We start from the raw sequence: 17,034 nt of genomic DNA, 5'->3' as shown, positions 1-17,034 counted from the left end.
AATTAAAAATATTGCCTATGTAACATAAGCAAGATGGGAAAATATATGCGAAAGAATAAGAAAGAAAGAATTGTCAACCACATTAATGTCTGCCACATAGAATTTAAGAAACAGATATAGTAAGGGAAGACATTATATACAAAATAAAATAAAGTAAAAGCATCATAAATAAGTATATACCTAACAGCGTAGCTTCAGTATTCATCAATCAATAAGCAATAGAACATTAACATAAGCAGATAAACAGAATATCTTAAAAAACAATTGATAATTTTATTTTCTGTTACATCTACCAGTTTGTTATAAAAGAGTTAATGAAGGATACTGAGGAAGAGATGACTAAGGCTAGGAATAGTGGAAGGGGCAAGAAGCTTCCATGCACTCCCCAGACATGCCACCCTCCAGGAATCTTCAGTGTTCATCCATGAAGGAACCCAGTCCTAGGTTTTTATGGAAGCTTCATGACTTCAGAATTATGCCCCCCAGGGTATAGGGCAAGATTCTCTTTAGAATGAGAGTTTTATGACCCACAAACAGCAAGACAGGGAAAGATTAGAGTCCCATTTAGTACAGGTTATTAAAATTGCTTGAGGGGCAGATGTACATGCCTTCTGTTTTACAGTACTAGGTCGGTGAATTTCCCAATCAGATACAATGCTCATTCCCATAATACAATCGGATAAAAGTGATCAAACTGCTTCACATGAAGTGTGTTCCAATATATCAACTTTTATAATCCTATCTATTTTTCCATTTTTAAGTTCTCATCCCAGGAACTTCTCTTCTTCTCCTGCAGACCATTTTACTGTCTCTTGTGCAAAAGACTTTGGGCCCTCAGCTAGGAATTAAGTAAAGGGAACCTGGCCCTGCTGTCAATCTTTATCTTCATTAATAAGTATAGCCATTACCCCAGACAATGCCAGGGGTGGGTTTCTCTTTGTAATCTTTTAAAATATTCTGACTTTTTAAATTTATTCAGACTGGGGGAAAGAGAGCAAACTGGTTTGGGGCCCTCTAATGTTGGTGGACCTGCCGAGTCTCCCTTTGGTCTACTCAGCCTTTTATTATGCTGTATTTAGACTTTTGTTTTAACCCCATTAATTACCATTTTATTCATTCAGTATTTTAATAATCATCTAAAGATTTCCACCTTGCTGAGATGAATCCCATGACTCTCTCTTCTTTTTCTTTGTAGTTTCACCTCATCAGTGTTTTTTTTTGTTTGTTTATTTTAAATTTTTTGTAGAGATGAGGTCTCACTATGTTACCCAGACTGGTCTTGAAATTCCGGCCTCAAGCAACCCTTCTATCTTGGCCGGCCAAAGTACTAGGATTACAGGTGTGAGCCATCATGCTCTGCCAATGTTTTCTTTGTTCATCTTATTTGTTAATTATTTAAAAAATTTCAACTTTATGAGATGAGTTATTTCACTCTCCCCACTACCCTTCACTGTTCTCTGGTTAATTTACCTGATGGTTTATTAGCATCTGTAGTGACCTATGAGGAGAAGTTGAGACAACAGATTTGATAAGGCTTCTCTGACTGTCTCTGTTTTGTATCAACAGCATTATATGAGGTGTTCATGAAAATGGGGCTCCCTTAACCACAGCACTTGCCGTGACCTGAGTAACAAGCATATATAGCCAGTGACTATCCATGTCATCATAAAAGCAATCCCATATGGCTTGCATATGAAGCATATCAACTGCTTTATGTGGGGTGCTCCACTTGACACTTATAGGTGGGGTCAGACAGTCCCCTTCAGAATTTTACAGTGGCTTTTATACACCCCACTAGACTGGACATTTCTTCAGGAACAAATTCCTATGTATCTAGATGATGATATATACACATCTGCAATATTCAATAGTGAGCAGTAGATCCTGGATCAATGCAAACGTGTTCTTCTACTCTGCATCATTTAAAACGAAAGACACTGGCTGGGCGCGATGGTGTGCGATGGCTCATACCTGTAATCCCAGCACTTTGAGGGGGCGAGGTGGGTGGATCGCCTGTGGTCAGGAGTTCAAGACCAGCCCGACCAACATGGTGAAACCCTGTCCTACTAAAAATACAAAATTTAACTGGGCATGGTGGTGGGAACCTGTAATCCCAGCTACTAGGGAGGCTGAGGCAGAAGAATCACTTGAAGCTGGGAGGCAGAGGTTGCAGTGAGCCAAGATCACCCCACTGCACTCTAGCATGGGCAACAAGAGCAAAACTCTATCTCAAAAGAAAACAAACCAACAAACAAACAGAAAAAGAAAAAACAAAGACACTACTCTCAAATTAGTTACTTTCACTATCCATTTTAGTAAAGGTTCCTCAGAGAGCTGATGATACCAATGTACAAAGTGAACCATTCCTTCATATTATACTAAGTTTCAATAGTTACTTGTTTTTGTCCTTCTCCCACATCGACCGCCTTCTTGGTGACCAAAAGTCTCAGAAGTGCTTTCTGTTTTCCTGACATAATTTTCCCCTTTGTGGGTAGCTTTGAGGCTAGTGGTCTGAGCTCAAACAGACGCGTATCTGAGCTTGGTTTAGCCTAAAGGCTTCAGCACTCTTTTTAAATTTTATTTTAGCTATTATAGATAACAATAACTAAGGGTTTGAACATGGTGCTTTTCTCTTATTAGTTTCATAAACCAAAAATGAAATTCTAAGCCCCTCAGTAGATTGAATGGACTCCCCTCTCAGCCAACAGGATTCCAAAGAAACCTGAAAAACTAGTTCAGGAAGAGGGTGACACACATGCCTCATTATACTCTCTTTCTTTTGGATTTTAATCACAACTGACTAGCATTACATTAAAACTGAGATCTTAGGACTGAAAAAACAGATTCTTTGTAGCAATTAAGAAACAAAATTCCAGCTTGACTCTAGTGTAACATCGCATGGCATATAAAGAAGGAAATCAAATGATTTCGCATCAAAATTTGTTTTCTTACCATACTTCGAAATGGCTCTTTTTATCTGTAAAGAATCTTTATTAATATAACTCAATCTTTCCCCTTCCAAGCCTTCCAATCCTGAGGAGATTGACTGCAGCCCTGGCATATTTTAAGGCCTGATAAGAGACCTTTGCCATCTATTCTCTGTAGAGTCAGCATCTGTGGAGGCTTCATCTATATAGTAAAAACCTTGGCTTTCACCATCCCCCTTATTTTAACACCAAGCATTTCTTTTTGCTGGCTTCAATCATAGACAAAGCTTAATTGTTTTACCAATTAGCAATTTTTAATTGTTTTACCAATTGCCAATCAGCAAAATTTTAAATTCACCTGTGACCAGAAAGCCACATCTTCTCCCACCTTTGAGATATCTTACATTTTCAGACCGAACCAATGTGTATCTCACATGTATTGATTGATTCCATATGTCTTCCTAAAATGTGTAAAAGCAAGCTGTAACCCAACCACCTCAGGCATATGCTCTTAGGATCTCCTGAGACTGTGTCAAGAACCATTGTCCTCACAGTTGTCTCCAAATAAATCTTTTCAAATATTTTACGAACTTTGGCTTTTGTCGTCAACAGTTTGCATTTCCCTATGCATCCGTATCTAAATTCCACTGGTAGCTTTTACCTTGAGTAACCAAATGCAGCATAACTGCAATTATATACCATGGGGGACCATGTGGCCACCCAGGAATCAAAGGTTCTTCACCCCTTGCTCTTTTATTCTTTCTCTTCCCGAACTGTATGTTTCCCTGAGCCTAAGCAGTGCTAGCAGATCTCATTCCCCTGACACCAATTGTTGTAGGAAATATTGTCAAACTGTGTTTTTCTTCTGCTCCCATACCACAACAATGAACACAGACCAAATGTGTGGGGATTTGTTCCACTAAGAAGTAGCAGAGACCAGCTGAGTCTCTTTCAATTTAATTCTGACACTGCCTAGCTGGAGATAGTGTCAGATCCCACAGGTTGAAGGCTCAGTCACTAAGATTGCCTCTGCTGCTGAGACACCAGTCTCAAGTCGGGGGCCTATAGAGCTTCCGACCCACCGGCTTCAAGTTGAGGTTCCATAACCACCTCTTTGGTTTTGATGAGTTTTCTGAAGTGGTTTACAGAACTTGAGGAAACATCTACATTTACTAGTTTATTATAGAAGTAATGAAAAAGTATACAAAGAGATGGGTAAGGCAAGGTATAGAGGAAGGGGCATGGGGCTTCCATGCCATCCCTGGGTATGCGACCCTCCAGGAACATCTGCATGCTCAGCTCAGGAGGGCCTGAGAACAAGTGTTTGTGTGTATATCATGAAGCTCTATAATTGACAGTTTTAAACTATTAGTATATAGTGAGAAATCTCCAACAAACTGCCTATATTTTTTACCACACCCAGAAGATTTACAGAAATGATATATAAATAGAATATGTATTGAAACATAAATGAAGTTCTATAAATTCAAAAATATTAATAGCATGTTATTAAACTCTATTTTAATAAAAGTAAAAATAATTTTTATAAGCAGTCAAATAATTTATTGTTTAAAAATATATTCTAATAACCATTGGATTAATGAGAAATGATCAAACACTGTCATACTTGGCACTTAATAATAATGAAAATCGTACATGTTAAAGTAATATTTAGTGGGTAATTATTAGCTTTAAATGCATTTTTAGGTAAATGAAAGATAGATGATATTAATTCAAGAAGTTGGTTAAAAAGCAAAAAGTCGATCTCAATGTACTAAGGAAAGAAAATTATAAAGACCAGACAACAAACAATAAACTATGAAAGAAACAAAAATCCCCTAAATCCTTAGCTCTTTGAAAAGATTATGCAAAGAGAAAAGATTATGATAAAAATTGAATAAAAATAAAAGACTCAAGTGTTAAAACGTAAAATAAAAAAGAGAAAAGGGCCATATTCACAATTTAAAGTATTATCAGCAACTGTCCACTAATTAATTTTAAATTCTTAACAGAAGTCCTAAGTTAGATTAATATGAAATTCCAAAATTTCTGCAATAGGAAATACAATACTTGAACAGACTAATGCATTTGGAATTTTATTATACTAAAAGACATCTATTTCCCCAAATTGCAAAGAAGGATTTTAATGATGACGTTTATCTAATTTTCAATGACCAATTAATTCCTAATAAATGCAAGTATTTTCTGGAAAATAAATGACTCTCATCTCATTATGTGAGCATATGCATTTATTATTGAAAATCAATTCATAACAATATGACTAAATAAACTTATAGGCGTATTTCATTAATGAATGTAGATGTAAAAATTCTGAATAAACAAATCGAAGAGTATATTAACAAAATATGCAGCATGATCAATGAATGCAAACATGTCTTATCTCTTCAGGAAAATGTGTTCTATGTTTTGAATTGAAAGAGTGATACGTTCTAAGTCAGAAACTATAAAGAGATGACAGAATCTTTAACTAATGTGGGAATGACGTGTGTGTGTGTGTATATGCATATGTGTGTGTACATGTGTTTGTGTGTATTTCATGAATATTTTATTTTATAATGTGCATCTGGTTGATATTGGAATGTAGGGAAAGATTAATATCACTAGGGTCAACACTTACAAATTTTGGTAAACATTCAGATAAAATCCTTTGTAATTTTTCTCCCTATTTGAAGAGTATAGGTTAAATAAGGATTAAATTAACACATATTTATAGCCTTTTTATTGTATAAATCATCCACTAATTATTTTCACTGAAAAGAAGACTATGGTTGTAAATGAAGTTTGGATAAATAAGGGAGATTAAGATCTCAAATTAGGGCAAATTTTGGATTTGATTAGAGAAATATTGTTGTGCTATTTTAGATTTAAAAGCAGATAATCTTATGTATTGTCTTTGACTAAACATCAAATTACTAAGGCTTTTTTTCCATCAAAATAAGAGATTGTTTATTTATGCACATATGTTGCAAATACCCACAACATTTGGTAAGTCTATAGTAAAATGCTAAGAAACATTGATTTATTTATCATTTTTTCATTGATTCAAAAAAGATGATCTTTCTCACTAAAGTTTTAAAAATATGAAAAAAGATATATATCTGAAAAATTAAATTAAAAAACAGTATATCTTTCTTGATCTAATTCTGTTTAAAAATACTCTTTATGGAAATACAAACATTTATGTTTACACCTAAGCAAATAATGAAATGGCAAATATTTCAAACCTGTGACCCTAATGGAAAACCCTAACAGGCAGCAATGAAGAATGAACTCTCAGGTGTGACCAGGCTAATTAAAGATTTTAATGATTATTGAATGCATTTCCCTACACTTGTTAATTTTTATGGCTTAACTTGTCCTGAGACATCATTAGTCTAATGCAAGAATTTTAGCTTCAAGCTTTGAATCTCATTAAAAATAAAGAGTTGCTATGTTCTTTCGATCGTATTCACAGTAAATAGAATGTATTTTCTGTTTCTGAGAATTATTTCGTAACTATCAGTAAGAATGCTTATTGTTTCAGGGGTATGAAAAATCTGTTGGAATTCTAAACCCATGACCTAAAATGCTAATACATTTTAAATGTTCAGAATATATTTTATGTCTTGAATATTGAAGTATTGCATTCTCAAGTTTTTCTGTCCTTGTTTAACATTTAATAATTGTAGTCTTGACATGGTAATGTATTTTCATTATACTTTAATTAAAGTTAATTGTTAAGTATGAACAACATGTGCAGTACCCATATATGGGGATTTGGGGGAAATAATGGTATCAGTGAAAGAACAGGTTATTAATATAAGTAATATGGCTTTAAGTAGTTCGTGACATAACTAAAGACAAATGTGTACAAAGCAAAATTTTCTGGGGCTAATAAAATGCTTGTGTAGAAAAGAATGTAAAAGCTGTTTTGTGGGGGATACATTGTTACTCTGCATAGGTGTTTAATTTTGAATGGGGTTAAGTTCTATTTGGTGTAAATCAAGAAGTATCTGAGACAGATCTCAATCAATTTCAAAGCTTATTTCACCAAGGTTAAGGACATGCCCGTGACACAGCCTCAGGAGGGCCTGAGAACATGTGCCCATGGTGGTCGGGCTACAGCTTGATTTTTTATGTTTTATGGAGACATAAGACGTCAGTGAATACATGTAAGATGTACATTGGCTTGGTCCAGAAAGGTAGGACAACTTGAAGTGGTGGGGAGCCAGTAGGGTGGTGGGATGTCCAACTTCCAGGTCATAGTTGATTTCAAAGATTTTCTGATTGGCAAATGGCAAAGATTTTCTGATTGGCAATTGGTTATCTAAGATTTAGAATCAATAGTAGGGAGTGTCTGGGTTAAGATAAGTAGTTGTGTTATGGAGACCGAGGTTTTTATTATGCAGATAAAGCCTCCAGGTTTCAGAGCAAATAGATTATCTTTAAGTCTCTGTTTTAATGTTATATTACCATAATGGCCTGAACTTGTGTTTCAGGCCTTTGGAATGTTGTTGGTGAGTGGAGGAGTCCATTCAATTGATTATGAGGACTTAGAATTTTACTTTTAGGTTCCAGTGGTGATAGCTTGGTTTTTCTATCAACTTCAACTATCTACCTAATGAACAATGATGACTAGTGTTTTGGGATTACTGTCAGTAGGTTCAAAATTCAAGCTTACTTTGAAAGTTAATATGGCTAAAACACTGGACATGATAATTCTCAAGTTTCTCTTTCTGTACTATGTGTTCTTTTGCTATAAAAATTATTGGTTTGGGTTTTCAGTAACAACTGAGGAAATGGTAATGCCTGGAAGCTTTCACAGGCCTGAAAGAAGAAAGTGTTAACAGGTGTTGTAAAACTTCTGATGGACTTTATGGAAAGTCAAGCCCAGGAGTCAGATGTGATGAGGCTGTTGTTAGGTGGTACTGGAACTATTGCAGCTCTTGAAGATGTCAAAAAGAGGAATCCATGGATTTTCATTCTGTAGTCCTCTAGGTAAATGACTCAGCTGGCTTCCCATTGACTTTTTCTATTTCTGTAACAACTGACTTCCTCTGCATATTATTTATGCAACACTTAACACAACCTTAATAGTACCTTATGACATCCTTAATCTATCTCAGCTGAGAACTAGCCAGTTTTCTCTGGAGGCTCCCAGTTCAAATCTCCCAAGGAAGATCCAACAGCCCAGATTTTATTTTAGAGTCAGAATTATTTAGTTATACTTATTCTTTACCCTGGACTTTCCATATCCCGTGTATTAATCTGTTCTTGCGTTGTTATAAAGAAATACCTGAGACTGGGTAATTTGTAGGGAAAAAGGGTTTAATTGGCTCACGGTTCCACAGGCTGTACAGGAAGCTTGGCTGGGGAGGCCTCAGGGCGCTTTTACTCATGGCAGAAGGCAAAGCTGGAGTAGGCATCTTCACATGGGCAGAACAGGAGGAAGAGAGAGAAGGGAGAGAGATGCTACATAATTTTAAACAATCATATCTCACAATAATTCTATTACAAAAATAGCACTAGGATGACGCTAAACCATTAGAAACCAGCCCCATGATCCAATCACCTGCCACCAGGCCCTACCTCCAGCATTAAGGATTACAGTTCAGCATGAGATGAGGGTGGGAACACAGACCCAAGACATATCATCCAGTAACTGGGAAATGATGATAATGGGAAGAATCATTCAAAGGATGATTGCTAATGCCAGAGCTGTATCCAGGCTGTGGGCCACTCACCATTAGGCTCTAGGCTGCAGACACCTATATACAGCTCTATGACAGAAAAATCTATCTCATTTAAACCACTGTATTTAGGGATATGTCAGTTATAGTGCCTTATTCTTCACCTTGATTAATTTAGTAATTGTTTAGCTTCAACTGTGGTTACTAACTACAATAAATTAACTGGTATTACATAAAATAAAGATGAATAAATCTCATAAAGTTGATCTTCTCATAATTTAGGCAAACTTTAACATAAAGTGATAGTATTTATTTTTCATGAGAGCATACACAATAAATAAAATGTATCAAAATATGCATGAGACAAATATGTAAGTTCAGTATAGTGATTACCTAGGGGGTGGGGGGGAAGAAAGGACTAGAAGTTAGCTGAAGCTTTAATAATAAATAATGATAAATAAAAATACATTATTTATAAAAGGGTCTGAAGAAAATTGGACAAAACATTAATATCTGGTTAATGTTTAGGGTTAGCCCATAGGCATTTTACGTATTACTTCTTGTTCTTTTCTTCATGTTTGAAATGTTTCAGAACTAAATATTTTTTAAAGTGTGTATATGATAAAAATTAACCTTACTCCTAAATTTGATTTCCAACCCAAAGACTCAGTCTATCTTTAGAGACAACCTGGATCATGAGTCTCTTTTGTCATTTCAAGAAACTTCTAAGAATATATTGTTCAATATATGAAGCTATTGAGCATTAGAAATATGACTAATCCAAACTGAGATGTTCTGTAAGTGTAAAAAACACACATTGAAATCTAAAGGCATATAACACAAAAAGAATGTAAATTATATAATGAATAATCCATTTCCAAATAATATTTTCAATATATTGAATTAAGAGTATTAGAAAAATTAAATTTACCTTGTATCATTACTTTATTAAAAACCTTGACTAAAAGAAAATTGAAAATGTGATAAATTAAATGTTTCATTCACTATCACAGTTATCTTCTTATTATAGGGCACCCTCAGTGACTATAAAGTCTCAGTGACTAGTATACTCTCAGGGATTATAAAGACTATAAATTCTATAAAAGTCTTTACCACTTACTATACTACCTTTTTTTACAAAGTACTTGGGGCAGGTAATGCTATTTTTAGGAAATACAGTTGGTATAAGTGGCATAAGGTGATAGATCCTGACAATATCTTGTTTAGAAGGAAACATCATGGTGTCTTCGGTAACCTATTTTTAATGTCCCATAGTTCTGAGGTAAGGGATATTATTATGCAATTGCTCTCAAACTTGGCCACAGGTCATAATTACCTGGAGTGTTTTAGAAATAGAGATTCCTAGGTTCAACTCTAGAATCTATTTTTTCTTTTTTTAAAGAACCACATTTTTAAAAGGAAATGAAATTTATCCAGGTAAGAGAATCACAGTCATAAAGTGTAGGGTTTCTCAATTAAATAGTTTGTTAAATGAAAAAAGAATATTTTAATATAATCACTGAATATATGTATAAATTTAGTAATGAAGGTTCTGATTAAGGAACAGTGTAATTCTTTGTTCTTTTTCAATATTTGTTAATAAATAATGCATTGTTTTTCAAAATAATGAAAGCCATGGTAATGAGTTTGGAATGTTTCTACATAATAGTCTATTCATTTTCAGATTAATTTTTTAAAGACTGAAGTTGAAAGAAAGAGCAAAATGATCCGAGACCTCCAGAATGAGGTAAGATTTATTACATCTTAGATACATTTTATATAAATCAAATAATATACATAAATGCACATATAAATTTGCCACTAGTTAGGAGTATTAAACACATGCACATATAATTTTCAGTTATAAACTGATGTAGAGAAATTGTAAGGTTAAGAATTCCAAAAAGTAGATAATCCTTACATTTATATATATTCAATAATTTCATTAGTCCAAACTTCTCTAGTTCATTTTTCTTTCTAATTATATTTTGCTTAGGATGATATTAAAAATCAATTTTCATTGAATAAATTTACTTGTTTAATAAATGACATTACAGGAACTAAAGAAGAAAGCTAGCTAGAAATTGGCTGCATGTTAGAAAGGGCCAATCTAGAATGAAAAATGTGTTTAAGGATAATCTCGAAGTAATGCAAATTTAAACATAAACAAGTTGTAATTATTTTCATGATAGCCTTTAAAATGTAAGAATCCTATTAAATACTGCGTACATTTTTCTTGTTTGATTCTTTATCTTGTTATACAGCTACTTTAATTTTTTATAATTTCTCCATTACCTATTTCCACCTTTTCATTTCCTTTTTATTAAATGCAATTAATTAAGACCATTGAGGCATGACTAATTCATGATAAGTCTTCCTTGATCAATCTCACTAATTATGGTTTATTTTGAATCCTGATTATGATGTAAAATATCAACAGACTAGAGTTATCAGACTACTGGGTGTAATGGATAATATTTGTTTGTTGGGGTCATTTAGGGCTCAGTGAAAAAGCCAGATTGCTCAAATCAAAAAATGTTCACCTACCATTTAAAACAAGGAAAACATTTTGGACAAGATTAAAGTCAGTTTTAAATAGGATAGGGAGTACATTTATATATGCACACGCACACCACACACACACACATACACAATCAGCATTGTGAACCCAGTTGTATGTATAAGAGACTTTCAACTTTATTTTTATCTTTATATAAGTATCATCAGTTCACTTTTAATATTAGATAACTTCTTAAAATCTAGAATTCAGCTAAGGAGAAAGTTGTTTCAAAAAACCACTAAGCTGGGCACAGTGGCTCATAACTATAATCCCAGCACTTAGGGAGGCTGAGGTGGGAGGATCGCTTGGGCCCAGGAATTCGAGACCCGTCTGGACAACGTGGGAAGATCTCATCTCTTAAAAAAAAAAAAAAAAAAATATTAGCTGGGAGTGGTGGCTCAACTGTAGTCTCAGCTTTTAACAAGGCTAAGGCAAGAGGATTGCTTGAGCCTGAGAGGTCAAGGTTGCAGTGAGCAGTGATCATGTCACTGCATTTCAGCCTGGGTGACAGAGCAATACCCTGTCTCTATTAAAAATAAATTTAAAAAAATAAAAATTAAAACAACAGCAAAAACCTACTAAGCAGGCTCATGCCTGTAATCCCAGTGCTTTGGGAGACCAAGGTGGAAGGGTTGCTTAAGGCCAAGAGTTCCAAGTCAGCCTAAGCAACATAGTGAGATTCCATCTCTACCAAATAAATAAATAAATGCAAAATTATGAATTATTTATAACAAATAACAAAATACTTTGTCTTTGGAAGTTATTTTCATAGCGAAATTGTACTTTGGTAACTGCGCAGACTAGAATAATTCAGAAAGAAATACAACCCTACAGAAGTAAGATCTGCTAAATATAAGTTTTATAATTAAATTTGCTACTATTCACTTTTATACTATTGAGAACTTATGAAATGAAAGTTGATAACCAAAAAAGCTTTTGCTTTTTACAAACCCTAATGGTGAATATATATTAGCAATTCAATGTTTTCAATTTTACTCCTTTATATTAATTTATTTAATTTTTAACAAATAATCAGTATGTATGTAGAGCAGTATGTATGTAGAGATTAAGGCAGATTTATTTAACGAAATAACTGGCGTATACACTGTACAGTGAAGTTATATGGGCACTATTTGGAAGATTTTTAGTTCAAGCATAAGAAAAAAACAGGTAAATTGATTAAACAAAATACAGTGGTGAAGGAGATAAAACAAATACAAATAAATTTCTGGAAGAAGTTTGAAATCCTCTAAGTGGTAACTTTTGAGTGAGGGAATTAGGGAAGTATCAAAAGATGAAGGCTAAGTCCCTTCTATGCCTATTTTGTTGAAGGTTTTTATCATAAAAGGATGCTGGATTTTATCAAATGCTTTTTCTGCATCTATTGAGATAACCCTATGGGTTTTGTTTCTAATTCTGCTTAGGTGGTCTGCCACATTTATTGACCACATATATTAAGAAATAAGATAGACAGCAGTGCAAAAATTTTTGCATTTTTCTGTAGAGAAGAGATTTCTCTATGTTGCCCAGGTGGGTCTTGCATTCTTGGGTTCAAGAGATCCACTCACTTCAGCCTCCTAAAATGTTGGGATTACAGGTGTAAATCACCATACCTTGCCAATCAGAGTATTTCAAGCACTTTTATTTCATCTATCTCCAGCTACCTATATCTTCTCATGGGCACCACTTTTAACCTCTGAATTGTACTGTTGTGACTTACAAAAGCTCTATTGTGATTGATGTGGTCTCTAAGTTTCAGTTTTTGGCCCTCTGCTTTTCTCTTTATATTCTTTTTTTATGAAACGTTCAAGTCAAATCTATTCTGCAACAGTGTGTATTTCCTTGCATCAAATGATCATATTAACAATTAACAAGGGGTGAAATAATGTTAGCAAAGCTTTAAAAATCATTTTGCTTTTCTTTCCAATATGTTGGGTTTTGAAGCAGTCAGGAAAAAGACTTTTCAAATTTTAAAGAAATCGTTATCAATACAAGGACATAAGAAAAAGATTGAAAACTTATGAAAGGGCTTCCTTTTAGTGGTTGTAGTGATAGGTATTGTGTTAAAACTCTTACGCTTTTTGCTAGGTAAGATATGAATACAGAAGTTTCTGTTAAGACTTTTCCTTTGCGTTGAAACAAGAGACTTATGAAAAATCTGCATCAAATATTAATTTTGATTATAGTGTGCTTTATTAGAAGTCAATTCCCTCCAGGATCTGCATCCCAAAAGAAGAACACTAAATCCTGAATATAAAGCTGCAAAGAATCAAATGACTATGATGTTTGAGATAAATGCAAAAAAAATTGTATTTATACTTTTATTAGTTTCGTTATTGTTTTTCTTAGTCTCTCTCTGTCACCCAGGCTAGAGTGCAGTGGCGCGATCTCAGCTTACTGCAACCTCCACCTCGTGGGTTCAAGTGATACCCCCGGCTCAGCCTCCTGAGTAGCTGGGACTACAGGCATGTGCCACCAAACCCAGCTAATTTTTTTATTTTTAGTACAGATGGGCTATCACTGTGTTGGCCAGGTTGGTCTGTAACTCCTGATCTCAGCTGTGATCCACCCACATCAGCCTCCCAAAGTGCTGAAATTACAGGTGTGAATCACTATACCCAGCTTGTTGGTTTTTTTTGCTCTGGTAACAATGTTACAAGTAAGTGGTCTTCCCCAATCCCATTTTCCCTCCAAAACTTATATTTTTAGTGTGTAATTTGTAGAATGTAAGATTTCCTATATGCAAAATTGGACTTATAATTGATATATCACCAGTTTTTCAGTAACTTTCTGATCTAAATCTCTAGTTCTAATCTCTCTTGTGTAATCTTTCTGTTTAAAAGGTTAACTGAGATATAGTACTATTTTCAAAGAGTTTATTTGAGCAAACAACAGTGCGTAAATTGGGCTGTTCTGAACTAGAAGTGGCTCAGGAGCTTCACTAAGGAAATATAGTGGAAGGTTTTTATGTGACTAAAATCGAAGGGAAGCAAAGAAAATATTTGTTTAGTTACAGTTAGACAGTTGCTGTATTTGGTCTATCCCATTGGAAAGTCTCTAGTTATAAAATTACAAATTTGTTTCTTCTGTGTGGTTAAGCTGAAGATCTGTTTTTCTTTAATACAGGCATTTATTTACAGTGGCCCACATTAAGTTTTTCACACATTTGCAAATCAAACAACTTTAGGTCACTTACAAAGCCCAACTGACTTTGTCTGCTCAAGGATTCTTCAGGGCTCATCTCCATTTTAATTTACTTTAAAACATGCTGGTGCTTTCAATGTTTATTTTGCATTTTGTGTTTGAATACGGTTTGGTCGCAAAAAAAAATATACAATTTTGCACCATAAAATAAATCACAACAAGGAAACAAATGAAAAATTCAACCTCCCTTCTCTAACTTCCATACATATGGCAGCTGCCTCATCATGTAGTCAATCTCGCACGCTTCAAAGGTCAGAATTTATTCTGACTTTCACTTTCAAAAAAGCCTTTCTACATTATCATTTCGGTTTTTTTTTGAATTTTATTTATTTTACCCCTAAGATAAAATCAATTTGTCTGTAATGGTCTGAGATATAAGACAGGCTCAAGAATGAGTAGCATAATATGTAAGTCTAGGAAATATTAAGCAAATCAGGCCCTGGTACAAGCATTTTTAATTGTCGAATTTTTTTTTTTTTCTTTTTTTGAGACAGGGTCTCACTCTGTCACCCAGGCTGGAGTGCAGTGGTGCCATCTCAGCTCACTGCAACCTCTGCCTCCTGGGTTCAAACGATTCTCCTGCCTCAGCCTCCCAAGTAGCTGGGACTACAGGCATTATATTTTTAGTGGAGATGGGGTTTTGTCATGTTAGCCAGGCTGGTCTTAATTCCTGACCTCAGGTGATCCACCTGCTTTGGCCTCCTAAAGTGCTGGGATTACAGGCATGAGCCACTGCGCCCTGCCATAATTTTTAAATAAAGGTGCTAGTTGGATAATGTTCAGGGCTTTTTAAAGAATTATATAGCTGGAAATACTTGATGGACGCTAGTATTTAAACAGTCTATGCTCAAGGGGTTAATATTTAAAATATGTAAGAAACTCAAGAAATTAAGTAGCAAATGAATAATCTGATAAAATGGGCCAAATATCTGCATAGACATTTATCAGAAGAAGATTTACAAATGCTCAACAGATAAATAAGAAAATACCCTCAACATCACTAATCATCAGGAAAATGCCAGTTAAAGCTGTGATAAAATATCAACTTACCTCAGTTAAAATGGCTAATATCAAAAAGAGAAGTAAGGAAAGCTGGCAAGGATGTGGAGAAAGAACTGTTAGACACTAGTGATGGGACTTCAGTTAGTACAGCCATTATGAATAACAATATGAAAATTTCTCAAAAAATTAAAAATAGAACTACCATATGATCCAATAACGTAACTACTTGGTATGTATCCAAAGGAAACGAAATCGATATGTTGAAGAGACGTCTACGCACTCATGTTTATTGCAGCACTATCACAATAGCTAAAACATGGAATCAATGTGTTTATAGATGAATGGATAAAAATGTGGTATATAAAACAATGAAATACTATTCAGCTATTTAAAATAATGAAATCCTGTCATTTGTGCAAACATGGATGAACCTAGAGGACATTGTGTTAGAGGAAATTAGCCAAGCACAGAAGGACAAATACTGTATGATGTCACTCATATGAGGAATCTACAAAAGTTGATCTCAAAGAAGTAGAGAGAATAGTGGTTATCAGAAGCTGGAGAAAGTAGGGAGTAGAAGGAGATGGAAAAAGATTGGTCAACAGGTACAAAGTTCAAGTTAGGTGGGAGAATTAAGTTCTGTGTCTTATTGCACAGTAGGATCACTGTAGTCACCAACAGTGTATTATGTATTTCAAAATAGTTAGAAAAGAGGATTTTGAATGTTCTCACCACAGGGAAATAACAAGTGTTTGAGGTGGTAGATATGTTAATTACCCTGACTTGATAATTACACAGTCTATGCATGTATTGAACATCACATTGCACCTGATAAATATGTACAATTATGTGTCAATTAAAAACCTAATAAAACAAAAAACTTTAAAAAATTTGAACTTGTTTTTGATAAAATAATGAAAAACACATTCTGTCTTGATTTAGTGAGTAGATAGACATGGAAGAGAAGGGAAAGATAGAAAAGATGGGGTAGATGTATTTTCCTTGCTTTCTTCTATGGTATTCTGTGGTTTTTTCTTTTCTTTTTTGGATTATAATTGATTTCCTGAGACTCATTCGATAGCTCAAGGTAAGGATGAAATAGAGAATCACACTAAATTCTCTCTCTCTGTCTTTTTTTTTTTTTTTGAGACAGAGTCTTGCTGTTTCACCCAGGCTGGAGTTCAGTGGCACGATCTTGGCTCACTGCAATCTCTGCCTCCTGGGTTCAGGCGATTCTCCTGTCTTAGCCTCCTGAGTTTCTGGGACTATAGACATGCACCACCACTCCTGCCTACTTTTTTTGTATTTTCAGTAGAGATGGGGTTTTGCCATATTGGCCAGGCTGGTCTCAAACTCCTGACCTCAAGTGATCTGCCTGCTTCAGGCTCCCTAAGTTCTGGGATTACAGGTGTGAGCCATCGCACCTGGACACTAAATTCTCAAAGTTCAGAATTTATTCTTTCACTTCCAAAATACCCTTTCTGTACTATCATTTGCAATGTTCTTGAATTGTAATTATTTTTCTTCTAGGATAAAATCAGTTTGTCTGTAATGGTCTGAGATATAAAAGAGGCTCGGGAATGGGTAGGATAATATAAGTCTAGGAATTATTAGACAAATCAGGCACTGAAACAAATATCTTTAGTTTAAA

General features: G+C 34.6%; 1 protein-coding gene across 2 annotated transcripts in view; it reads left to right on the top strand.

Moving 5' to 3' along the window:
• LUZP2 (leucine zipper protein 2) overlaps positions 1 to 17,034 on the top strand; it is a 580,450-nt gene that overhangs the window by 273,002 nt on the left and 290,414 nt on the right. For both annotated transcript variants that reach the window (XM_050755404.1, XM_050755405.1), the window contains exon 5: positions 10,302 to 10,364. In XM_050755404.1, coding sequence (XP_050611361.1) covers positions 10,302 to 10,364 — 63 coding nt within the window. The remainder of the gene's footprint in view (positions 1 to 10,301; positions 10,365 to 17,034) is intronic.

The sequence above is a fragment of the Macaca thibetana genome, chromosome 14, assembly GCF_024542745.1.
Source record: "Macaca thibetana thibetana isolate TM-01 chromosome 14, ASM2454274v1, whole genome shotgun sequence".
Classification (NCBI taxonomy): Eukaryota; Metazoa; Chordata; class Mammalia; order Primates; family Cercopithecidae; genus Macaca; species Macaca thibetana.
This window is presented reverse-complemented; position numbering and strand designations above follow the sequence as displayed.